This window comes from Mobula hypostoma, chromosome 6 (assembly GCF_963921235.1).
Source record: "Mobula hypostoma chromosome 6, sMobHyp1.1, whole genome shotgun sequence".
Lineage (NCBI taxonomy): Eukaryota > Metazoa > Chordata > Chondrichthyes > Myliobatiformes > Myliobatidae > Mobula > Mobula hypostoma.
The window spans coordinates 99788756-99815984 of NC_086102.1; the positions used below are offsets into that span (position 1 = coordinate 99788756).

Sequence of the window (27229 nt, forward strand, 5' to 3'; positions counted from 1 at the left end):
AGAGAATGGTGTGAAGAACAAAATACATCCAGTGAGCAGAAGGTCTGTGGGCGAAAACACCCTGTTAATGAGAGAGGTCAGAGGAGGATGGTGAGACTGATTCAAGCTGACAGTAAGACAGTAACTCACTGTTACAACAGTGGTGTGCAGAAGAGCATCTCTGAATGCACAACACTTCAAACCTTCATGCAGATGGGTTACAGCAGCAGAAGACCATATGGGTCCCACTCCTGAACCCTAATAAAATGGCTACTGTATGATTTTCCCTGCTGACAATTAGACAAATATGATTTAAAGTTTTTCAAGAAATGATGAGAGAAAGAAGTTCCCCAAGCAGCAACAACAGGGGTGCTAGATTTGTTAATTAGTGCAACACTGAGAGGGGATTATGGGGTATGGGGTGAAAGCAGGGGAGTGGGGATGACTGGATGAAGTAGATCAACCCATGACTGAATGGCGGAAAGACTCGACGGGCCGAATGGCCTACTTCTGCTCCTAAATCTTACAGTCTTATGGATTTGACAAACATTATTTCACTCAGTGAGTAGGAGAGGTTCAGGTCTCAAGGAGGCAAAATTCCTCAGCCTATTTGAGAAGAATTTGGATGTGAACTTTAAAAGGTGCAACTTGACTGGTCAGGTACTTACCAAAAGTAGGATATGGGATTAACTTAGCCTCTTTTTAGCGGGCATGGACATAGTCCACAAATTGTCTGCATAATTTTGTACAATTTTCTGAATTCTAGATATTTATTCATTTTCACAACTCCTCAAGAACAATTTTTGTTGTTCACAACCTCTACCACCCTCTTCCATAGAGTACTACAGCCCAAGAACAGGAACTGTGGTCCACCTAGTAAATGCCAAATTATTATTCTGCCTTATTCCATCAATTCACATAAGGACCATAGCCCTCTACACCCCTCCTGTCCATATACTTATCCAAATTTGTCTTAAATGTTGAAATCGAACCCACATCCACCACTTCCACTGGCAGTTTATTCCCACTCTCACCAGCCTCTGAGTGAAGTTCCCCCCAAATGTTCCCCTTAAACATTTCACTTTTCACCCTTAATCCATGACCTCTAGTTCTATTCTCACCCGTTCAGTGGAAAAAGCCTGCTCACAGTTACCCTATCTATACCCCTCATAATTTTATATATCTCTATTAAATCTCCTACCGTTCTTAAACTCTAGGGAATAAAGTCCTAACCTTTTCAAACTTTCCCTGTAGTTCAGGTCCTCAGGTTCTGGCAACATCCTTGTAAACTTTCTCTACACTCCTGCCTTTTCACCTGGATGCAACATCTCATTTGATCTTCCCTTCCCTTCACCTTTTCACTAGCCCTGCTCTACTCTGCCAAAGGCCACTTGCTTTATTATCTATTTCCAGTTCTGATGAAAGGACAAACACATAAACTATTTTCTTTCTCTCTATGATTGGCTCATGAACAGAGGAGTGTGTGTGCTAGGCAGGTGCCAGAATTTGTGCGACACTTTCAGGTTACCCACAGCACACCCTTGGGTGCATGGGTTGCCAAAGTAAATGACTTTTTTCACTGCAAACAACAGGAATTCTGCAGATGCTGGAAATTCAAGCAACACACATCAAAGTTGCTGGTGAACGCAGCAGGCCAGGCAGCATCTATAGGAAGAGGTACAGTCGACGTTTCAGGTCGAGACCCTTCGTCAGGACTAACTGAAGGAAGAGTGAGTAAGGGATTTGAAAGCTGGAGGGGGAGGGGGAGATGCAAAATGATAGGGGAAGACAGGAGGGGGAGGGATAGAGCCAAGAGCTGGACAGGTGATAGGCAAAAGGGGATACGAGAGGATCATGGGACAGGAGGTCCGGGAAGAAAGACGGGGGGGGGTTGACCCAGAGGATGGGCAAGAGGTATATTCAGAGGGACAGAGGGAGAAAAAGGAGAGTGAGAGAAAGAATGTGTGCATAAAAATGAGTAACAGATGGGGTACGAGGGCCTTAGCGGAAGTTAGAGAAGTCGATGTTCATGCCATCAGGTTGGAGGCTACCCAGACGGAATATAAGGTGTTGTTCCTCCAACCTGAGTGTGGCTTCATCTCCACAGTAGAGGAGGCCGTGGACAGACATGTCAGAATGGGAATGGGATGTGGAATTAAAATGTGTGGCCACTGGGAGATCCTGCTTTCTCTGGCGGACAGAGCGTAGATGTTCAGCAAAGCGGTCTCCCAGTCTGCGTCAGGTCTCACCAATATATAAAAGGCCACATCGGGAGCACCGGACGCAGTATATCACCCCAGTCGACTCACAGGTGAAGTGATGCCTCACCTGGAAGGACTGTTTGGGGCCCTGAATGGTGGTAAGGGAGGAAGTGTAAGGGCATGTGTAGCACTTGTTCCGCTTACACGGATAAGTGCCAGGAGGGAGATCAGTGGGGAGGGATGGGGGGGACGAATGGACAAGGGAGTTGTGTAGGGAGCGATTCCTGCGGAATGCAGAGGGGGGGGAGGGACAGATGTGCTTAGTGGTGGGATCCCGTTGGAGGTGGCGGAAGTTACGGAGAATAATATGTTGGACCCGGAGGCTGGTGGGGTGGTAGGTGAGGACCAGGGGAACCCTATTCCTAGTGGGGTGGTGGGAGGATGGAGTGAGAGCAGATGTACGTGAAATGGGGGAGATGCGTTTGAGAGCAGAGTTGATAGTGGAGGAAGGAAAGCCCCTTTCTTTAAAAAAGGAGGACGTCTCCCTCATCCTGGAATGAAAAGCCTCATCCTGAGAGCAGATGCGGCGGAGACAGAGGAATTGCGAGAAGGGGATGGCGTTTTTGCAAGAGACAGGGTGAGAAGAGGAATAGTCCAGATAGCTGTGAGAGTCAGTAGGCTTATAGTAGACATCAGTGGATAAGCTGTCTCCAGAGACAGAGACAGAAAGATCTAGAAAGGGGAGGGAGGTGTCGGAAATGGACCAGGTAAACTTGAGGGCAGGGTGAAAGTTGGAGGCAAAGTTAATAAAGTCATCGAGTTCTGCATGCGTGCAGGAAGCAGCGCCAATGCAGTCATCGATGTAGCGAAGGAAAAGTGGGGGACAGATACCAGAATAGGCACGGAACATAGATTGTTCCACAAACCCAACAAAAAGGCAGGCATAGCTAGGACCCATACGGGTGCCCATAGCTACACCTTTAGTTTGGAGGAAATGGGAGGAGCCAAAGGAGAAATTATTAAGAGTAAGGACTAATTCCGCTAGACGGAGCAGAGTGGTGGTAGAGGGGAACTAATTAGGTCTGGAATCCAAAAAGAAGCGTAGAGCTTTGAGACCTTCCTGATGGGGGATGGAAGTATATAAGGACTGGACATCCATGGTGAAAATAAAGCGGTGGGGGCCAGGGAACTTAAAATCATCGAAAAGTTTAAGAGCGTGAGAAGTGTCACAAACATAGGTCGGAAGGGATTGAACAAGGGGTGATAAAACCGTGTCGAGGTATGCAGAAATGAGTTCGGTGGGGCAGGAGCAAGCTGAGACAATAGGTCGGCCAGGACAGGCAGGTTTGTGGATCTTGGGTAGGAGGTAGAAATGGGAAGTGCGAGGTGTGGGAACTATAAGGTTGGTAGCAGTGGATGGGAGATCCCCTGAGCGGATGAAGTCGGTGATGGTGTGGCAGACAATGGCCTGGTGCTCCTTAGTGGGGTCACGATCGAGGGGTAAATAAGAGGAGGTATCCGCGAGTTGTCGCTGTGCCTCGGCAAGGTAGAGGTCAGTATGCCAGACTACAACAGCACCCCCCTTATCGGTGGGTTTAATAATGTTAGGATTAGTGCAGAGGGAGTGGAGAGCAGAGCGTTCCAAAGGAGTGAGGTTGGAATGGGGACAAGGTGTGGTGAAGTCGAGACAGTTGATGTCCCGTCGGCAGTTAGCAATAAAGAGATCCAGAGCAGGCAGAAGACCAGAGCGGGGTGTCCATGAAGAAGAGGAGGGTTGAAGACGGGAGAAGGGGTCATCGGTGGGGGTGGAAGAGTCCTTGCTGAAGAAGTAGGCTCGGAGACAGAGACGGCGGAAGAAAAGTTCCGCATCGTGGCGAACACGGAACTCGCTGAGGTGTGGGCGAAGGGGGACAAAGGTGAGGCCCTTACTGAGAACAGAGCGTTCTGCTTCCGACAGTTGAAGGTCGGAGGGGATGGTAAAGACCCGGCACGGATGAGAGCTGGGATCAGAGGGGGGAGGGGGGAGGCTGGGGGTGTCAATGGAGAGGGGAGGGTTGGGGTGAGAGGAAGATGGAGCCTCTGAGGGCCCAGGAGCTGACGGTGGGATCTGAGGAAGACGGGGCTGCGGAGTGGTGGTGGGGGAAGGGGAGACGGGAGTCACAACAGCAGCTCATAAAGACCCGGCCTGGAGTTCAAGGCTGGAGACGCAGTTGGTGGTTGCGCAATCGCTGTGAAGGTGTCCATGGTCGTTGCTGGAGTCCAGGTTTTGAATATGTCCTGAGGTGTTGACTTTTTTCACTGTATGTTTTGAGGTACACACAATGGCCACTTTATTAGGTACCTCCAGTACAGGGTGTGTGTTCGCTGTAGCCCATCCACTTCAAGGATTAACGTGTGCATTCAGAGATGCTCTTCTGCACACCACTGTTGTAATGCATGGTTACTTGAGTTACCGTTACCTTCCTGTCAGCTTGAACCAGTTTGTCCATTTTCTTCCGACCTCTCTCATGAACAAAGCATTTTTATCCACTGAACTGCAGCTCACTGGATGTTATTTTTTCTTTTTTGAACCATTCTCAGCAAACTCTAGAGATTGTTGTGTGTGAAAATCCCAGGAGATCAACAGTTTCTGAGATACTCAAACCAGCCCATCTGGAACCAACAACCAAAGTCAGTTTTCTTCCTCATTCTAATGTTTGGCCTGAACAACAGCTGAAGCTCTTGACCATGTCTGCATGCTTTTATGCACTGAGTTTCTGCCACATGATTGGCTGATTAGATATTTTCATTAACGAGCAGGTGTATACGTGTATCTAATTAAGTGGCCACTGAGTGTATGTGTGATCAATAGATCTGAAAATGAATGTGTAGGTCTTTGTCCAACAATTATAAACAAGGTCCAACTGAATGTCACTCCGTTTCTAACCTAGTCCATTTCATGTTTGATTTCAAACAGTTGTTGTTTCTGAGTTTTGGATTATTATGGGAAAAATCAAGTGTAAGATTCAAGTCAAAATGGGTGATTAAGTTGTACATATAGATATGAGATTTTATTGTATAACATATAATTTGCATCATGCCCTCCCAAAAACCTCTTTATTCTTTTAAAACAACATTCTGTTTCCTTCTCATTTGCAGATATATTGTACTGAGAATTCATACTGCTCTATAAATAAGTTTTTAAAAAGAGGGTTTCTGAAGAAGGGTCTCAGCCCAAGGTATCAATTGTTTATTCATTTCCATTGATGCTGCAAGACCTGCTGAGATCCTGCAGTGGTTTCTGTGTGCTATTTTAAAAAGAATGTAGGTGAAAAAAAAAATCTTACTTACAGGTAATCTGTGTGTAAAAGCATTCCAGTTTCCTTAAATGTAAAAGCCAAAACAGGTTTAGCAAAGATCTTGGGAACAATATTCCAGAATGACTCCCTGTTTTATCAATTTCTCTTCTCCCAGAAAACATCACTAACCTTTACTATCCAATCCAGCACATTTTTATAATGGATGTATTTTTGGAATTCTGCCAGCACTTCCTTCAAAGATCCTTTCACTTTTGCTTTCTGGGGTTTATTACACATTTCCCAGAACAGAAGTGTGGATTCATTATAGACATCCCCACATGATTAGACCATAAGACCATAAGACAAAGGAGCAGAAGTAGGCTATTCGGCCCATCGAATCTGCTCCGCCATTTTTATCATGAGCTGATCCATTTTATCCTATTTAGTCCCACTCCCCTGCCTTCTCACCATAACCTTTGATGCCCTGGCTACTCAGATACCTATCAATCTCTGCCTTAAATACACCCAATGACTTGGCCTCCACTGCTGCCCATGGCAACAAAATCCATAGATTCACCACCCTCTGACTAAAAAAATTTCTTCACATTTCTGTTCTGAATGAGCGCCCTTCAATCCTTAAGTCATGCCCTCTCGTACTAGACTCCTCCATCATGGGAAACAACTTTGCCACATCCACTGTGTCCATGCCTTTCAACATTTGAAATGTTTCTGTGAGGTCTCCCCTCATTCTTCTAAACTCCAAGGAATACAGTCCAAGAGCGGACAAACGTTCCTCATATGTTAACCCTCTCATTCCTGGAATCATTCTAGTGAGTCTTCTCTGTACCCTCTCCAACGTCAGAACATCTTTTCTTAAATAAGGAGACCAAAACTGCCCACAGTACTCCAAGTGAGGTCTCACCAGCGCCTTATAGAGCCTCAACATCACATCCCTGCTCCTATACTCTATTCCTCTATAAATGAATGCCAACATTGCATTCGCCTTCTTCACTACTGACTCAACCTGGAGGTTAACTTTAAGGGTATCCTGTACGAGGACTCCCAAGTCCCGTTGCATCTCAGAACTTTGAATTCTTTCCCCATTTAAATAATAGTCTGCCCGTTTATTTTTTCTGCCAAAGTGCATAACCATACACTTTCCAACATTGTACTTCATTTGCCACTTCTCTGCCCATTCTTCCAATCTATCCAAGTCTATCTGCAGACTCTCCGTTTCCTCAGCACTACCGGCCCCTCCACCTATCTTCGTATCGTCAGCAAACTTAGCCACAAAGCCATCTATTCCATAATCTAAATCGTTGATATACAATGTAAAAAGAAGCGGTCCCAACACTGATCCCTGCGGAGCACCACTGGTAACCGGCAGCCAACGAGAATAGGATCCCTTTATTCCCACTCTCTGTTTCCTGCCAATCAGCCAACGCTCTATCCACGTATGTAACTTTCCCGTAATTCCATGGGCTCTTATCTTGTTAAGTAGCCTCATGTGTGGCACCTTGTCAAAGGCCTTCTGAAAATCCAAATATACAACATCCACTGCATCACCCCTTGTCTAGCCTACTGGTAATTTGCTCAAAAAATTGTAGTAGGTTTGTCAGGCAGGATTTTCCTTTAAGGAATCCATGCTGAGTTCTGCCTATCTTGTCATATGCCTCCAGGTACTCTGTAACCTCATCCTTGACAATCAACTCCAACAACTTCCCAACCACCGATGTCAAGCTAACAGGTCTATAATTTCCTTGTTGCTTCCTTGCCCCCTTCTTAAATAGTGGAGTGACATTTGCAATCTTCCAGTCCTCTGGAACCATGCCAGAATCTATCAACTTTTGAAAGATCATCGCCAATGCCTCCGCAATCTCCACAGCTACTTCCTTCAGAACACAAGGGTGCATTCCATCTGGTCCAGGAGATTTATTTACCTTTAGCCTATTCAGCTTCCTGAGTACTTTCTCTGTCGTAATTGTGACTGCACACACTTCTCTTCCCTGCCACCCTTGAGTGTGGTATCCTGCTGTCTTCCTCAGTGAAGACTGATGCAAAATACTTGTTCGGTTCCTCTGCCATCTCCTCATCTCCCATTACAATTTCTCCAGCATCATTTTCTATCGGACCTATATCTACTCTCACCTGTCTTTTACTCTTTATATACTTGAAAAAGCTTTTAGTATCCTCTTCGATATTATTTGCTAGCTTCCTTTCATAATTAATCTTTTCTCTCTTAATGACCTTCTTGGTTTCCTTTTGTAAGGTTTTAAAAACTTCCCAATCCTCTCTCTTCCCACTAATTTTTGCTTCCTTGTATGCCCTCTCTTTTACTTTAACTTTGGCTTTGACTTCTCTTGTCAACCATGGTTGCATCCTTTTTCCACTCGAAAATTTCTTCTTTTTTGGAATATACCTGTCTTGCACATTCCTCATTTCTCGCATAAACTCCAGCCACTGCTGCTCTGCTGTCTTTCCCGCCAGTGTCTCTTTCCAGACAACTTGGCCAGTTCCTCTCCCATGCCACTGTAATTTCCTTTACTCCACTGAAATACCGACACATCAGATTTTGGCTTCTCTTTTTCTAATTTCACAGTGAACTCAATCATGTTATGATCACTGCCTCCTTGGGGTTCCTTCACCTTAATCTCTCCAATCACCTCCGGTTCATTACACAATACCCAATCCAGTACAGCTGATCCCCTAGTAGGCTCAACAACAAGCCGTTCTAAAAAGCCATCTCGCAGACATTCTACAAATTCTCTCTCTTGAGATCCAGTGCTGACCTGATTTTCCCAATCTACTCGCATGTTAAAATCCCCCACAATTATCATAACACTGCCCTTCTGACAAGCCTTTCCTATTTCCAGTTGTAATTTGTAGTCCACATCCCTGCAGCTGTTTGGAGGCCTATAAATAACTGCCATCAGGATCCTTTTACCCCTGCGATTTCTTAGCTCAACCCATAAAGATTCTGCACCTACCGATCCTATATCACCTCTTTCTAATGATTTAATATCATTTCTTACCAATAAAGCCATGCCTCCCCCTCTGCCTACCTTCCTATCCTTCCGATACACCGTGTATCCTTGGACGTTCAGCTCCCAGAGACATACATCCTTTAGCCAGGTCTCAGTGGTGGCCACAATATCATACCTGCCAATCTGTAGCTGTACAACAAGATCATCCATCTTATTCCTTATGCTGCATGCATTTAAGTACAACACCTTAAGACCAGTATTTGATACTTTTTGCTTTGATTTCACTGCAACTTTATTGCACTGCAACTCATCCCAATGGCTACAAATTTGCCCCATCACCTGCCTGTCTTTCCTGACATCTTTACTGCTCACTATCTTAGATTTATTTTTGTTTTTCCCCTTCCTCCGCTCTATCATTCCGGTTCCCATCCCCCTGCCAAATTAGTTTAAACCTCCCAAACAGCTCTATTAAACTTTCCCGCCAGGATATTGGTCCCCTTTGGGTTCAGGTGTAACCTGTCCTTTTTGAACAGGTCATACTTCCCCCAGCAGAGATCCCAATTATCCAAGAATCTGAAGCCCTGCCCCCTACACCAGTCTCTCAGCCACCCATTTACCTGCCTGATCCGACTACTCTTGCACTCGCTAGCACGTGGCACAGGTAGCAATCCCGAGATTACTACCCTGGAGGCCCTGCTTCTCAGCTTCCTTCCTAACTCCTGGAAATCTCTCTTCAGGACCTCCTCCTTTGTCCTATCTATGTCATTGATACCTACATGTACCAAGACAACTGGCTGCTCACCCTCCCCCTTCAGAATATTCAGGACCCGATCCGAGACATCCCGTACCCTGGCACCTGGGAGGCAACACTCCATGCGGTATCTCTGTCAGGCTCACAGAATCTCCTGTCTGTTCCCCTGACTATGGAATCCCCCATGACTACCGCATTTCTCTTCTCCCTCCTTCTCTCCTGCACAACAGCGCCAGGTTCAGTGCCAGAGACCCAGTCACCGTGGGTGTTCCCTGTCAGGTCATCCCCCTCAACAGCATCTAGAACAAGATATTTGTTGTTGAGGGGGATAGCCACAGGGGTGCTCTCCACTATCCGGGCATTTCCGGGCATGATTTGCGACCTGACTTCTCTGTATTTTCTTCCTTAAATCACATCATTCTTACTTTAGGTGAATAAAGGCCAAAATTCCAAACTTAAAGCCTTTTGGGTCAGGTTTGGATATAAAAATCCATCACAGATTTGCCTGCAAAAGGATGATTAGCTCCTATGAAATGGAAGTCAAGGTATCTCTTACAGTTCCATGGGATTGGACCAGTAACAGACAGAGTTCTCAGCTGGGAGGGGAGACGTTGTCAAGCCCATGAGAAGTGTAGGGCTTTGTCCAACAAACATAAACAAGAGCCAACTGCAATGATAGGATAGCTGACCTGTTCCTGAAAGTGTATGGACAGAAAAAGAGAGACAGAGAGAGAGATACAGAGAGAGAAAGAGAGATAGACATAGAGAGAAGGGGAGGGGGAGGGAGGAGGGAGCTCTTAGAGTAGGTTAGAAGATCAACACAACATGGTGGGCTTCAGGGCCTGTACTGTGATGTAATGCTCCATGTTCTAAATTAAAATAGAGGGAGATAGGTTTACATGTCCCATCTCACCACAAGGAAGGTATCCAGCCAACCATACTGTACCAGTTGGCATAACTCTATTACAGCGCAAGTTCAATTCCTGCCACTGTCTGTAAGGAGTCCTTAGGTTTTCCCCTGTGACCATGTAGGTTTGTTCTGGTTTCCTTCCACCTTCCAAAGACGTAAAATCTAATTGGTTATTGGGTCACATGGGTGCAACTGGGCATTGGAAGGGCTTGTTACCATGCTTTATCTCTTACAACAAAAGACCCTTTTGCTGCCGATGTAAGACCATAAGATATAGAAGCTGAATTAGGCCATTTGCCCATTTAGTCTGCTCCACCATTCAATCATGACAGATATTTTTTCAAGCAACAGACATAAAAGTTGCTGGTGAACGCAGCAGGCCAGGCAGCATCTCTAGGAAGAGGTACAGTTGACGTTTCGGGCTAAGACCCTTCATCAGGACTAACTGAAAGAAGAGTTAGTAAGAGATTTGAAAGTGGGAGGGGGAAGGGGAGATCCAAAATGAGAGAAGACAGGAGGGGGAGGGATGGAGCCAAGAGCTGGACAGTTGATTGGCAAAAGGGATACGAGAGGATCATGGGACAGGAGGCCTAGGGAGAAAGAAAAGGCGGGGGGGGGGAACCCAGAGGATGGGCAAGGGGTATAGTCAGAGCGATAGAGGGAGAAAAAGAATGTGTGTATATAAATAAATAATGGATGGGGTACGAGGGGGAGGTGGGGCATTAGCAGAAGTTTGAGAAGTCAATGTTCATGCCATCAGGTTAGAGGCTACCCAGATGGAATATAAGGTGTTGTTCCTCCAACCTGAATGTGGCTTCATCTTAACAGTAGAGGAGGCCGTAGATAGACATATCAGAATGGGAATGGGACGTGGAATTAAAATATGTGGCCACTGGAAGATTCTGCTTTCTCTGGCAGACAGAGTATAGGTGTTCAGCAAAACGATCTCCCAGTCTGCGTCGGGTCTCGCCAATATAGAGAAGGCCATATCAGGAGCACCGGACACAGTATATCATACTAGCCGACTCACAGGTGAAGCGTTGCTTCGCCTGGAAGGACGGTCTGGGGCCTTGAATGGTAGTGAGGGAGGACCGCTTACAAGGATAAGTGCCAGGAGGGAGATCAGTGGGGAGGGATGGGGGGGCGGGGGGAATGGACAAGGGAGTCGCGTACGGAGCGATCCCTGCAGAAAGCGGGGGAGGGGGGAGGGAAAGATGTGCTGAGTGGTGGGATCCCGTTGGAGGTGGCGGAAGTTACGGAGAATTATATGTTGGACCCGGAGGCTGGTGGGGTGGTAGGTGAGGACCAGGGGAACCCTATTCCTAGTGGGGTGGTGGGAGGATGGAGTGAGAGCAGATGTGCGTGAAATGGGGGAGATACGTTTAAGAGCAGTTGATAGTGGAGGAAGGGAAGCCCCTTTCTTTAAAAAAGGAGGACATCTCCTTCATCCTGGAATGAAAAGCCTCATCCTGAGAGCAGATATGGCGGAGACGAAGGAATTGTGAGAAGGGGATGCCTCTCATCTACTCCTTATAACCCTAAACTCCCTTACTAATCAAGAACCTTTTATTCCCTGCCTTAAATGTACATCAAGTTTGCCCTACAAAATAGATTATACATCACTACTCTTCGAATGTACTTCAGTTCTGGCCGCCTCACTACAGGAAGGATGTGGAAACCATAGAAAGGGTGCAAAGGAGACTTACAAGGATGTTGCCTGGATTGGGGAGCATGTCTTATGAAAACAGGTTGAGTGAACTCGGCCTTTTCTTCTTGGAGTGACGGAGGATGAGAGGTGACCTGACAGAGGTGTACAAGATGATGAGAGGCATTGATCGTGTGGATAGTCAGAGGCTTTTTCCCAGGGCTGAAATGGCTGCCACAAGAGGGCACAGGTTTAAGGTGCTTGGGAGTAGGTACAGAGGAGATGTCAGGCGTAAGTTTTTTATGCAGAGAGTGGTGAGTGTGTGGAATGGGCTGCCAGCAACGGTGGTGGAGGCGGATATGATCGGGTCTTTTAAGAGACTTCTGGGTAGGTACATAGAGCTTAGAAAAATAGAGGGCTATGGGTAACCCTAGTAATTTCTAAGGTAGGGACATGTTCGGCACAACTTTGTGGGCCGAAGGGCCTGTATTGTGCTGTAGGTTTTCTATGTTTCTATTAGAGCAATTGGACATGTTGAAAGGTCCTAGCGAGATGGTGATTTTACTTCCTCAACCAATATCTTAGTCCATTTTCTTGCTGGCTACTCCTGGCACCCAGTCTACGGCCTTGCTTTCTGTAGACTATTGTCCCAACAGCTGAGGTGGCAGCTCCGACAATTCAGGAGATGGGATTGGTGAGGATGTGGCTGGACAATGATGGATTGAACACTTTCCACTGAGGAGGTGCTTGCTACATACCACTGCACAACCTGGGCAGGTATTCCCATTTTGGCAGGTCCTCTGTCTCAGGTGCATCCCTCCACCACAGTCAGCACTGCACTTGGTCCAGGGGCCCCAAATGGACCAGAAGATGGGCGAAGGACAGGCAGTGTTCTCATTGCAAAACCTGAAAAGGAAGGAGACTGATTTTACAAATTGCATTTTTAAACCTTGGTTCCCATAAATCTCATGGATCCTAACAATGGCTTAGCTTCTAATTTAGTTTGGAACATGGGCTATTACCGCACAGTACAGGCCCTTTGGCCCATGATGTTGTGCTGAACTTTTAACCTACTCTAAGAGCAATCTAACCTTTCCTCCATGAGTTTTTTAAATGCCCTAAAATATCTGCCTGTACAACTACCCCTGGCAGGGCATTTCACGTACTCACCACTCTGCATAAAAACTAGTCTCTGGCACCCCACCCCTTATATTTTCCTCCAACCACCTTAAAAATTATGCCCCTTCGTATTAGCGATTTCTGCCCTATCTCCTTATTACCATCAGGGAGGAGGTACAGGAGCCTGAAGACGCACAGCTTCTTTCCCTCAGCCATCAGATTTTACAATGATCCATGAGCCCATATTCCTTTTTTTTGCACTATTTATTTATTTTGTAATTTATAGTGATTTTATGCCTTTGCCACAAAAGAACAAATCTCATGTCATGGGAGTAAGTGATAATAAATGATTCAGACTATGACTCCACAGCAACTCCACAGCATTTATGGTCCTGCAAACTATCTCTCTGGACCATTTGGAGTGGCACAGTTAGCATAAAGCTACTGGTGCCAGCAAACCATGTTCACTTCCACCATCTGTACGTTCTCCCTGTGACTGCATGGGTTTCCTCTGGGTGCTCTGGTTTCCTCCCACATTCCAAAGACATACAGGTTAGTAGGTTAATTATTCACATGAGTGTAATGGCTGGTGCAGGAGTGTTGGGCTGGAAAGGCCTGTTTCTGCTGTATCCTTAAATAAAATAAAATAACCTTCAGAGGATGGTGTAGACTCGATCCCATTCTGCATTGTCTCACATATCCATGGGAAGATTGCAGACTTTCTTCTCTGAAGAACACTAATATATTAGATTATGAAGACACGCAGTCCTCTTTTATTGTCATTTAGTAATGCATGCATTAAGAAATGATACAATACTTCCTCCGGTGTGATACCACAAAACACAGGACAGACCAAGACTGAAAAAACTGACAAAACCACATAATTATAACATATAGTTACAACAGTGCAACAGTACCATAACTTGATGAAGAAGTCCATGAGCACAGTAAAAGTTCAAAGTCTCTCAAATGTCCCACATCTCACGCAGACGGGAGAAGGAAGAAAAACTCTCCCCGCCATGCCCGACCACAATCCGTCTCTGAGTCATCCAAAAACTTCGAGCTCTGATCAGCCTCCGACACCGAATACTGAGCACCATCTCTGTTTCAGAAATTTCTCCAGATGTTCCTCTGTGCTTAGTGGGGTTTTAATGACAATCCAAAGCTACTTTACTCAATTTTACCTCCACATCATTTAACTAATTGAATTCAGATTCCCCAGAGGCCCTGGGATTTGATCTCGTAGTTGCAGATCATCAGTCCAGGGCTGAAGATTAATGTATGCTTCACTCCCCATGTGCTGTTCTATACACTGAGAAGCTGAGATTAGGTGAGTTCCTGCAGCAGTGGTGACCTCGACATCATTTGGGTTAATAAGAGTGGTTTCCACTTTCTGGACACCTAATTTAGCCCATGTCTGTGTGATGATTAAACGATCTTTAAAGCATTTTAAACCAGTGAGGTCATAAAGGATTCTTTAATGCACCCGGAATACGGAATTCAAGGCCTGGAGTTTCGGGTCCTGTCACTGACAAGTCCGGAGTTAAGGGACTGGAATTCAGGGTGCTTGGGGTCGATACCAAATATTGAAGCTCAAGGTAGATTGGAAGTCTGGAAGTCATGGCCTGATGGCCAAAGCACAGGATCTGCGAGTCTGCTGGAGACCCAGAGGCCTGTAGGTGGCCTGCTGAACATTGTGGGCATGTTATGTTGGCACCTGTATACATGGTCACATTAGCGGGCTTCATTCAGCACATTCTTATGTTATGTTGGTTGTTAATGCAAGTGTATGATAAGTTATCTGAATCTGAAGCAGCATCACAGGTAGACAGGAAGGTCAAAAAAAGATGTTTGGCATGCTGGCCTTCGTTGGTCAGGGCACTGAGCTTAGGAGTCAGGACATTACGTTGCAGTCATATATACCATTGGTGAAGCTGCACAGAGTATGGAGTACAACTTAGTCACCTTGTAATAGGAAAGATCTGGTTAAACTGGAAAGAGCGCAGAAACGCTTTACAAGGATGTTGCCAAGACTAGAGGGCTGGATTTATAGGGAGAGGTTGGCTTGGACAGGTCTTTATTCCTTGCAATATAGAAGATGAGGCAAATCCTATAAAAATGTACATGATAAATAGTGCCTAACCAATCTTATGGAGGTTTTCGAGGAAGTTACCAGTAAAGTTGATGAAGGCAAGGCAGCGAACATTGTCTGCATGGACTTTAGCAAGACATTTGACAAGGCCCCACATGGGAGATTGGTCAAGAAGGCACAATCACTCGGCATTTAGGATGAGGTAGTAAATTTGATTGGACATTGGCTTTGTGGGAGAAGCCAGAGAGTGGTAGTAGAAGGTTGCCTCACTGACTGGAGGCCTGTAACTAGTGGTGTGCTGCAGGGATCTGGTCCTTTGTTGTATGTCATCTATGTTAACAATCTGGTTGATAATGTGGATAACAGATTTGAGGATGACACCAAGATTGGGGGCGTGGTGGATAGCAAGGAAGACTATCAGAGCTTGCAGTGGGACCTGGACCAGCTGGAAAAATGGACTGAAAAAATGGCAGATGTAATTTAATGCAGACAAGTATAAGGTGTTCCAATTCGGTAGGACCAACCAAGGTAAGTCTTACACAGTGAACAATAGGTTGAGTTGGATCTGGGATTAGCCATGATGGAATGGTGGAGCAGACTCGATGGGCTGAATGGCTTAATTCTGCTCCCATGTCTTATGGTCTTATTTCTGGTACTCCATAATTACCTCATTGGTTCCAATCTGCCTATACCTGCTATGCACCTTCGTTTTCTCTCTTAACCGGGGCATCAATATCTCTTGAACACCAAGATTCCTTACACCTGTTATCTTTACCTTTTATTCTGACAGGCACATATAAGCTTTGCACTCTCAAAATTTCATTTCTGAAGACATGTATATCTTTACCAGAAAACGAACTGTCCCAATTCAACTTGCCATTTGTGATACCATTAAAGTTGGCTGTTCTCCAATTTAGAATCTCAACCATGGACCAGACCTATCTTTTTGCACATTTACATTGAAAATTATGGCATTGTAATCACTGGATGCAAAGCATTCCCATATACAAACTTCTGTCTCCTGCCTTTTTGCATTCCCTTACAGAACATAAAGTATTGCACACTCTCTCGTCCGGACTTCTACAATATGATTAAGGAAATTTTTGTGAACACATTTGACAAACTCTATCCCATCTAGTCCTTTTACAGTACGGGAGCCCCAGTCAATATGTAAAAAGTTAAAATCACCTACTATAACTATCTTATGTTTATTGCAGCAGACGGCAATCTCTTTACAAATTTGTTTCTCTAAATCCTGCGGACTATTGGTCTATAATATAGCCCCATTAATGTGGTCATACCTTTCATATACCTCAGTTCCATACAGAAACCCTCAATAGATGATTTTTCAAGTCTGTTCTGATGGAGCACTGCTGTGATATTTTCCCTGACTAGCAAAACCACCCCTACACCCCTTATCCCTCCCACTCTGTTGCATCTAAAACACCACAACATTGAGATGTCAGTCTTCCCCTCCTGCACCAAGTCTCACCAATGGCAATAAAATATAATTCCATGTGCTGATCCACGCCCTAAGCTCATCTGCCTTTCCTACAATATTTCTTACATTGAAATATACACAGCTCAGAACATTAGTTGCTTCATGCTCAATCTTTTGATTCCTGACTTTGTCTGAGGTCTTAACATCTGACTCCTCAACCTCCACTATCTGTTCTGGCACTCTGGTTGCCATCCCCCTGAAACTCTATTTTAACCACCCTTCCCCCGTGCGTAATCCAATTCTCGCAAGTGAACACATCAGAGACACTGGAGGTCTCCCTGCCTTCCCACATCCCTCAACAGGAGCATTCTACTATCCTGCATGGCATCTCTACTGTTCTAACTGAGCAAATACAAAGAAGGAAAAACAATAACTTGTGGGGGGGGGGGAGAGAAATTCCCCACAATTCCACCTACAGATTTTTTTGCTTCTCCTTGCTGAGGCCTCGAAGAGCTAAAGCTTCAAAATCCCCACTCTAACTCTGACCACTCCAATGATGGCCCCTCCACTTGCCCATACCTTACTTTAACTTGTTTTTGCCAATCAGTCCCCAATGCTGACTGGCTGCTGCTCAAATACTAAACTGCTATGAGTTGCTACATTTTCTGCTCAATTAGTGGACCTGAATGAGCTATGTCTTCTCAAGCTTCTGATATCCGATTAGCCACTGCTCCATGAGGGCAAAATTAGGCCATTCAGGACATAGAGTTTGTACCACCATCCACTCATGGATGATTCTGTTTTTCAACCCCATTCTCCCAATTTCACTCTGTGATCCTTAACCCCCTTACCAATCAAGATCCTATCATTCTCTGCCTTACACGAAAGTTACGAACATGGTTAGAGCAGTGGCTGATTGGCAGGAGGCAGCGAGTGGGAATAAAAGGATCCTTTTCTGGTTGGCTGCCAGTGACTAATGGTGTTTTGCAGGGGTTGGTGTTGGGACAGCTTCTTTTTATGCTGTATATCAATGATTTAGATGATGGAATAGATGGCTTTGTTGCCAAGTTCACAGATGATACGAAGATTGGTGGAGGGGCAGGTAGTGTTGGGGAAACAGGAAGGCTGCAGAAGGACTTAGATAGTTTAGGAGAATGGGCAAGAAAGTGGCAAATGAAATATAATGATGGAAAATGCATGGTCATGTACTTTGGTAGTAGAAATAAAGGTGCAGACTAATTTCTAAACGGGCACAAAATCCAGGAATCTGAGATGCAAAGGGACTTGGGAGTCCTTGTGCAGAACACCCTGAAGGTTAACTTGCAGGTCAGTCGGTGGTAAGGAAGGCAAATGCCATGTTAGCATTCATTTCAAGAGGTCTAGAATACAAGAGCAAGGATGTGATGCTGAGGCTTTATATGGCACTGCTGAGGCTTCACCTTAAGTATTGTGAACAGTTTTGGGCCCCTCACCTTAGAAAGATGTGCTGGCATGGGAAAGGGTCCAGAGGAGGTTTACAAGGATGATTTCAGGAATGAAAGGGTTATCATACAAGGAACATTTGATGGCTCTGGGTCTGTACTCGCTAGAATTCAGAAGGATGATGGGGGATCTCATTGAAACCTTTCGAATGTTGAAAGACCTAGACAGAGAAGATGTGGAAAGGCTGTTTCCCATGGTGGGAGAGTCTAGGACAGCAGGGCACACCCTTAGGATAAACAGAGAGGTGGAGAAATTTCTTTAACCAAAGGATGGTGAAATTGTGAAATTTGTTGCCACATGCAGCTGTGGAGGCCAGGTCGTTGGGTGTATTTAGGGAAGAGGTTGATAGGTTCTTGATTGGACATGGCATCAAAGGTTACTGGGAGAAGACCGGGAACTGGGGTTGAGGAGGAGAAAAAAGGATCGGCCATGATTGAATGGTGGAGCAGACTGGATGGGCCAGATGGCCTAATCTTGCTCCTTTGTCTTTTGGGCTTATGGTCTAAATCAGCGGTCCCCAACCAGCGGGCTGCAGACCGGTACCGGGCCGCAAAGCACGTGCTACCAGGCCACGAGGAAACGATACGATTTGGTGATATGAAATGATGTGAGTCAGCTGCACCTTTCCTCATTCCCTGTCATGCCCGCTGTTGAACTTGAACGCACGTGAGGTCATTACCCACGCGAGGTCATCAGTCGGTATAACCTACAACTACTCGATGAGTAAAAAACAAACGTCGATTGAGAGTTTCTTTGGAAGAGGTGGTAGGGGACATAAATGGCCTGACGATGATGATAATGCAGAGACAGCAGAGGCCGGTACTGCAGAAAAAAACGAAAGCTTCCTTCAACAGAAAATACGACGAGTCGTACATAAAATATGGCTTTATTGCGACCGATGACTCGCATGCTCCAAGCCCCCTGTGTGTGATATGTGGAGACAAGCTGTCTAATGAGGCAATGAAGCCCTCAAAACTGTTTCGGCACCTTGAGTCCAAGCACCCTGCACTTAAAGACAAACCCGTTGAGTTTTCTGAGCGGAAAAAACATGAGCAAGCGGGACAGAAGCAAGTGCTGAGAGCCACCACCTCCACAAATGCTGTTGCTCTGAGAGCATCGTGCTTAGTGGCTAGCCGTATTGCTAAGGCTAAGGAGCCTTTCGCTGTTGGTGAAGAATTGATTCTGCCTGCTGCCAAGGACATGTGCCGTGAACTGTTGGGAGAAGCTGCAGCTAACAAGAGGGCACAGGTTTCTCTTTCAGCTACCACAGTTTCAAGGAGAATCAATGACGTAGCGGAGGACATCGAAGCACAGCTGTTGGAACGGCTTAACGAGTCACCATGGTATGCTATCCAGGTCGACGAGTCTATGAATGTCGACAACAAGGCAATACTGCTGGTTTATGTGCAATATATATTTCAAAACGATATGCACGAGGATATGTTGTGTGCACTGCCGCTGCCAACTAACACAACTGGGGCAGAACTATTCAAGTATTTGAATGACAACATATCAGGCAAACAGGACTGGTCATTCTGTGTTGGAATATGCACAGACGGGGCTGCAGCTACGACTGGACGGTTGTCTGGTTTCACTACCCGAGTCAAAGAGATTGCTCCTGAATGCCAGTCTACACACTGTCATACACAGGGAAATGCTGGCTAGCCGAAAAATGTCAGCTGATCTTAACAGCATATTGAGTGATGTTGTTGAAGTTATCAATCACATCAAAGCAAAAGCCCTTAACTCACATCTGTTTGAGCAGCTTTGTGAGGAAATGGATGCAGACCACAAACGCCTTCCCTTACACACTGAAGTCAGGTGGCTATCAAGGGGGAGAGCCCTGGCCAGGGTTTTTGAGTTAAGAAAGCAGCTACAGAGATTTCTTTCAGGAAAAAAGTAATCACTGGCAGCACACCTCAGTGACGAGGAGTGGATAGCAAAACTGGCTTATCTGTGTGACATCTTCAATCTGCTCAATGAACTCAATTTGTCACTTCAGGGGAGAATGACAACTGTTTTCAATTTGGCAGATAAAGTGTCTGCTTTCAAAGCCAAACTGGAACTGTGGGGATGGCAAGTGGACAGGGGCATATTTGACATGTTCCCAACATTATCTGGAATTTTAGGAGAAACTGAGGCTGCACCATCCTACTCACAACTGGTGCCTGATCACCTAACTTCGCTGTCGCCAGAATTTGAGAGTTACTTCCCAACTGTAAATGACCCAAGACGTACAAAGGAATGGGTCCGTGATGCATTTGTGAATGTCCCTGGTGAATCATCCACGTCAGCGCGGGAAGAAGATCAACTCCTCGAGCTTGCAAATGACGGTGGGCTGAAAAGTATGTTCGACATAACATCTCTGCCGGCTTTCTGGATCAAAGTCAAGGCAGAATATCCTGAGATAGCCATGAAAGCACTGAAAACGTTGCTACCATTTCCAACATATCTCTGCAATGAATGCAACGAAAACTAAATTGTAGAATAGACTGGACATAAGGAACCCCCTTCAAGTATCGCTGTCTCCCATCACCCCTCGATGGGACCGTCTTGCTGCAGGGAAACAAGCCCAGGGCTCCCACTGATTCAGCGATATTGGTGTGTTGCAATAATTTTATATGTTCATATGGAGAAAATATGTGCTGTGTGTTTAATATCCAAACATTACTTAAAATGTTATGATGCTGTTGACTTATAAGTGACTTATAATTGACTTATCACTGCATTCATGGGAGGAAAATATGCGCTGTGTGTTTAATATTAAATTCATTAGATAAACCCTTTTAGAAACAAAATTGAGTGTATTAGCTACTTATAAGTGACTTATAGCTGACTTATCATCTATATTCCGGTCGTGATTAACACCCACCCCCACCCCCCATCGGCCGGTCCACAAGAATATTGTCAATATTAAACTGGTCCACAGTGCAAGAAAGGTTGGGGAGCCCCCGGTCTAAATACACCCAATGACTTGGCCTCTTGTTTTGAAAGAAAAGGTGTGCTGGCATTGGAGAGGGCCCAGAGGAGGTTCACAAGAGGAGGCTCTGGGCCTATACTCATTGGAGTTTAGAAGAATGAAGGGGGGTCTCATTGAAACCTATTGAATATTGAAAGGCCTAGATAGCGTGGATGTGGAAAGGATGTTTCTTATAGTGGGTGAGTCTACGACCAGAGGGCACAGCATCTGATTTGAGGGCATCTTCATTCTAAGAGATGAGAAGGAATTTCTTTAGCCAGAGGGTGGTGAATCTGTGGAATTAATAGCCCCAGGCAGCTATGGAGGCCAAGTCATTGAGTATATTTAAAGTGGAGGTTGCTAGGTTATTGATTAATCAGGGTGTCAAAGGTTACGGGGAGAACGTAGAAGAATGGGGTTAAGAGGAAAAATTAATCATCCACGATTGAATGGTGGAGCAGATTCAATGGGACAAATTACCTAATTCTGTTCCAATGTCTTATCGTCTTAAAGGTCCATAACTGTTTGTGGCAAGAATTCCTCAGATTCACCAGAGATTCCTCCTTTGAATATAGACCCAAAGATATCAAATGCTCTTCTTCCGTCAAATGCTTCTTCTGCCCAATTTAAGTAGGTACAGAGGAGGTGTCAGGGGTGAGTTTTTTACATAAAGAGTGGTGAGTGCATGGAATGGGCTGCCAGCAATGGTGATGGAGGCGGAAACGATAGCGTCTTTTCAGAGAATCCTGGATGGCTATGTGGAGCTTAGAAAAATAGAGGGCTATGGGTAAAGCCTAGGTAGTTCTAAGGTAGGCACATGTTTGGCACAGCTTTGTGGGCCAAGGGCCTGTATTGTGCTGTATGTTTTCTATGTTCCTATGTTAACAGTATTGGTGGATAAGGGGAGATAGAGTCTTTCACAGGTTGGAACTGTCATATTCTACAGGTCATAGCTTTAAGGTGAGAGGGGGAAAATTTGAAGAAGTGTGGTATAAGTGTTTTTTACAAAGAAGTGTAGGCACCTAGAATATGCTGCCAGGGTTGGAGGTCGAAACAGGCTCAACAGTGGCATTCAAAAATCATTTAGATCCACACATAAATATACAGAGAATTATGGGGATATGGATCACATGTGATTAATTTTATTTGGCATTATACTGTGGGTATTGTCGGACAAAGCTTCTGTTCTCTTACTGTTCTATGTTTGAAGCAATATTGCTGCAAATCTAAAATACTCCGAGAAAAATTCTCCAGGTACCTTGTAAGTCAGCCAGCATCTGTGGCGAGAGAAACAGTGCTATTGTGCTTCAAGGATGAGGGTTGATGGACATGAAATGTTCACTCCCTTCCTTGGGCTTTGCCTAACCTGTGAGTATTCCGAGCACTTGCTACAATTGATCTGAATTGACTTTATTACTTGCTTCCTTCACAAATATAAGGAGTAAAAATCTCTACATTACATCTCCATATGAGTAAAAATATTTACATTACTTCTCCGTCTGAATGTGCAATATGCAAATTATAGTAATTTGTAATCAAAGAAAACAAATGTCCTTGCCTGGACATGGTGGAGACACCAGTCATTACCATTGACAATTACGGTCTAGATGTTCACATACTTGGGGTCAAACATTAGTGACACTCTCTCCCTTGATGCTGAAATCAATAGGTGTATCAGCAGTAAAGCAGCATCGATCCTTGCTTGACTCTCCTCGCAGGTCTGGAAGAATCCAAAACTCGCTACAAAGACCAAGCCTGCTGTGTACAATGCATGCGTTAGCAGCACCCTCCTGTATGGTAGCCAGACTTAGACCATCTACTCCAAGCAGGAGAGGAAACTCAATAGTTTTCACCTGCGCAACCTTCACCGCATCCTCGGTATCACCTAGAGAGACAAAGTCCCAAACTCTGAGGTCCTCACCCGCGCTCGACTTTTCACTTTCAAGACAACGCAGACTGCGCTGGCTGGGCCACATCCATCGTATGAAGGATAGTAGACAGCCAAAAGACATCCTCTACAGAGAACTAGCAACAGAATCAACAAACTCATTCGTAAGACCAGTGATGTTGTGGGGATGGAACTGGACTCTCTGATGGTGGTGTCTGAAAAGAGGATGCTGTCCAAGTTGCATGCCATCTTGGACAACGTCTCCCATCCACTACATAATGTACTGATTGGGCACAGGAGTACATTCAGCCAGACTCATTCCACCGAGAAGCAGCACAGAGCGTCATATGAAGTCATTCTTGCCTGTGGCCATCAAACTTTACAACTCCTCCCTTGGAGGGTCAGACATCCTGAGCCAATAGGCTGGTCCTGGACTTATTTCCTGCATAAATAATTAACATATTACTATTTAACTATTTATGGTTTTATTACTATTTATTATTTATGGCACAACTGTAATGAAAACCAATTTCCCCCAGGATCAATAAAGTATGACTATGACTATGAACAGGCAAGAGGAACATTGGTAGACCACAGCTTCACTTCAAGGAGCTCTGCAAGTGCAACATGAAAGCCTTAAAAATCAGCACAGAGTGCTGGGAGGATACAGCAGATGATCACAACAAATGGCGAGGTACTCTTCAGCAACACCTAGAGCGAGGAGAAAGAGTGATCCTGAGTCAGTTTGAGGAGCGGAGAGCTAAATGGAGAGCACAGCGGACAGCAGACAACAATTCCACAACGCCCTACACATGCAGCAACTGTGACAGAGTCTGCCGTTCCAGGATCAGCCTCAATAGCCACAGTCGAGGCTGCTCGACAAACCAGTGACTACCAGGGACGCAGTACCCATGGTCGACCACGACCGATGGAGGCCACACACACACACACACACACACACACACACACACACACAGTATGTACAGTATGATATACAACAGAACAATCAATATAGCTTAGAAATACAATTGTATCAGCATGAATTAATCAGTTTGATGGTCTGGTGGAAGAAGTTGTCCCGGAGCCTGTTGGTTCTGGTTTTTATGCTGCAGTACTGTTTCCCAGATGGTAGCAGCTGGAACAGTTTGTGGTTGGGGTGACTCAGATCCCCAATGATCCTTCAGGCCCTTTTTACGCACTTGTTGCTGTAAATGACTTTAGTTCTACTATTTTCATCTGTGGTTCAGAGCCTTGATTTCACAAGTTCAAGTTCAAGTTTGGTCATCATTTAACCACACATGAATACAGCCAAACAAAACAGGATTCCTCTGGGGCCAAGGTGCAGGACACAGTACCAACAGTCATACACAGCATAAGGCACATATAGCCCATATAAGATAGCAGTAAACATGCAGTCACATAAAAAAAATATAGCCCAAGTCCCCGAGTCCGTGAATGTTGCTGGTAAGACTGAGCCCGCAGCAGTCTGCAGATGAATGAAATCCAGCTTGCCTTCCACCAGTGAACACTGGGGGGCAGCACTGACACCAGCACCTCTGGGCACCAATTCTGATGTCTCTCTCCTGGGCAGCTGTAAACAGGCAACACCATGGCTGGAAGCCCAGTCCATGCTACAATTAATGACACGCAGCTCCCCCCGTTGGTCCTGCCGATAAACCAGTGAACCAGACTTGCAGTATTCCACATTATCAATATCCAACAAGATCTTGTGATCACAAGAAAAATGATTAGGACAATCACCCGCTGGTACATTGCACATCAACTCCGATGCAACAGGGGGTCCATACCAAGTCCATCTCCTACAGCTCTTCCACCAATCAGCAACTTGCTTATGGCATAGACCTGCAGTACTTGAAGTTCTTAATGTCCAACAATATCTTGCAGTCATAAAAAAGACATTGAAAGTAGACAATAACACCTTTGGTTAACCCCGTAAAGACCACTCTGTACAAACACACTGCCATCTTACATCAGCCTCCACTTACATTTGTGACGGGGTCCTGAATTACCCCTATGAACTGTGTTTTTGAAAAAAGAAAGAGAGACCAGGTTGGCTGGTGGCACAGTGAGATCAGCACCAGGCTCAAGAACAGAGGTTCCCGAGTTCGATCCAGTGACAGACTGCTCCTGAGCGTGCTCTCCATCCGTGCCAGGTTGATGTCGAGCTCACAACTCGACCTTGTTAAGAAAAAAACCTGCCACCTCCAGTTTAAATTCCTACATGGAATATTGTGGAGGATCAAATACCAATACCAAATACCCAACGCCGACATCTTGTTTTTAAGAGAGAGAGGGAGATGAAGACAGCTTTGGATGATGTTATGGGTTTTCTGCAGCATGTTTACATTTTTAGAAGGACACTGCTTTCAGCTTCTGTATTCTTACAGAAAGAGAAGGGAGGAGCTGTTTGAGAGACAGTTGGTATTCAGCACAGGGAGATAAATAGAAGGTCGGATGATAGTACTGGAGCCACACGGTTTTGGACACTGAATGAGCTTTGTTGTGCCCACAGAAAAAGTGGGGTTTGGAGGATCGATCAGGTGGATTGATCAGTGGCTCTCGCAGAGTGAAAAGGGAGTGACCGGTGGGGAGTTGTTTGTGTGTCCAACCCTCGCCTGGGTTGATAATTCCACCACAGAAGAACGGTCTCCTTTGTTGTGGTCACAGTCGCTGACTTCTCAAGGATTTCGGAGGACAACAGGAAGATCGACAGCGTCAGCTCACCTGAAGAATAAAATCTCTCCCTCTCTATCTCTCTCTCCATCATCACTCAACTCAATACCATGAACTGAACTGAACTTTACTTACCATCGTAAGACTATCTATTTACCCCTAGACTCGAAGTTTGATTTTCATATATTTCCACACTTATATATAATCATTGCTAACCTGTTTGATATATCTGCATTTATATTACTGTATTGCGTAGTTACTAATAAATACCATCAGTTAGTAGCAATACTGGACTCCAAAGTGTTTTCCATTTCTGCTGGTTCTTTAACTTGTCACGGGGTACGTGATACATTATTCAAACATTTACCACCATTCCCATCTCACAAGCACACATACTCTGGCCTCCAGTGGCAGCAACATCTCCAACATGATTAATCTAAATTCTGATGCCTCACAAGTTGCATCTTCAGCCCCCCCCCCACCCTACTCTCTGTACATGCAAAATTGTGTGGCCAGAATCTGCTCTAAATCCATCTACAAGTCTACAGATAACAACATCATGGTGGGCTGTTTCTCAAATAATGATGAGTTGGAGTACAGGAAGGAGCTTAGAGAAATTGTATCATGCCAACAACGATGCCACCAAAACATTAGAGCTGGTCATTGACTTCAAAAGGGTAAGGTGGTTCACATGCTCCTGTGTTGAGGTGGAGAGGGTTGAAAGTTTCAGGTTCCTAGGAGAGAACATCACCTGGTCCAAGGCCAGAAAAGCACACTAACACCTGTACTTCCTCAGGAAGCTAAAGGAATTTGGTAGGTAAGTCCCTGACTACTGAGAAAGCATCCTATCTATAAGCACGAGACTGCAAGAAACTGCAGGATTGTGAACACAGCAAAACATATCTCAGAAGCAGCCCTGCTCCACAAACTCTGCCTACATACTTCTCACTGCCTCAGTAGAGCAGCCAACACAATCAGAGACCCCGTCCACACTGGACATTCACCATTCTCCCATTTCCCAGTGGGAACAAGATACTGAAGCCACGCCCCACCAGGCTTCTTTAGCTGTTATAGAACCTAGTCCAATAAAATGTACTCTTGACCTCACAGTCTACCTCATTATGATCTTGCACTCATTGTTTGTCTGCATAGCACTTTCTCTGCAGCTGTTGCACTTTATTCTGCATTCTGTTATTGTACTGTTGTAACGATTTGATCTGATGTATGAACAGTATGCAAGACAAGCTTTTACTGGTGCATGTGACAATAATAAACCAATTTCAATTCCAATATGGTCAGACCAGCAGTAACCCGGGGAGTGTTCAAGCAGTTCTTAGCTCCAATCTGCTGATTGTGCATTATCAGACTATCAGTCAGTTCTCTGGGTGAAGGCCATGGGCACAGTTCCATGGCAAGACACAGATATGAATTATGTTCACTCACCTAAATCAGCAGTGAACAAGAACTATTGAAAGGAACAATTAATGCGATTGAGCGACTGTCTTTTTCCTCTGCCCACTCTGTCTCAAATCTTATCTTCCCCTGTCCTTCCTCACCTAGCCTTTCTCTTTATCCTCTGAATCTCTCTTTCCCTTATTTCTTCCTTTTTTGTAACTTCTCACCACTCCATCTCTCCCCATTTCCACCTCTCTCCCCCTCCTCCTCTTCCATTCTCCTCTCTCTCTCGCTCTGCCCTCTCTCCCATCTCATTCCATCCATTCTATTGATTCTATCTCTCCTCTCCCAAATTCTCTTATCCCTTCTTCCTTCAGTCACTGCTCCCTCTCATCCCCTTTCTTTCCTTCT

The 27229-nt window shown here is 45.2% G+C and overlaps 1 protein-coding gene across 4 annotated transcripts in view; it reads right to left on the minus strand.

Moving 5' to 3' along the window:
* Nucleotides 1-27229, minus strand: part of sema5ba (sema domain, seven thrombospondin repeats (type 1 and type 1-like), transmembrane domain (TM) and short cytoplasmic domain, (semaphorin) 5Ba) — a 541923-nt gene that overhangs the window by 64519 nt on the left and 450175 nt on the right. For all 4 annotated transcript variants that reach the window (XM_063051327.1, XM_063051326.1, XM_063051325.1 and 1 more), the window contains one exon: nucleotides 12507-12654. In XM_063051327.1, coding sequence (XP_062907397.1) covers nucleotides 12507-12654 — 148 coding nt within the window. The remainder of the gene's footprint in view (nucleotides 1-12506; nucleotides 12655-27229) is intronic.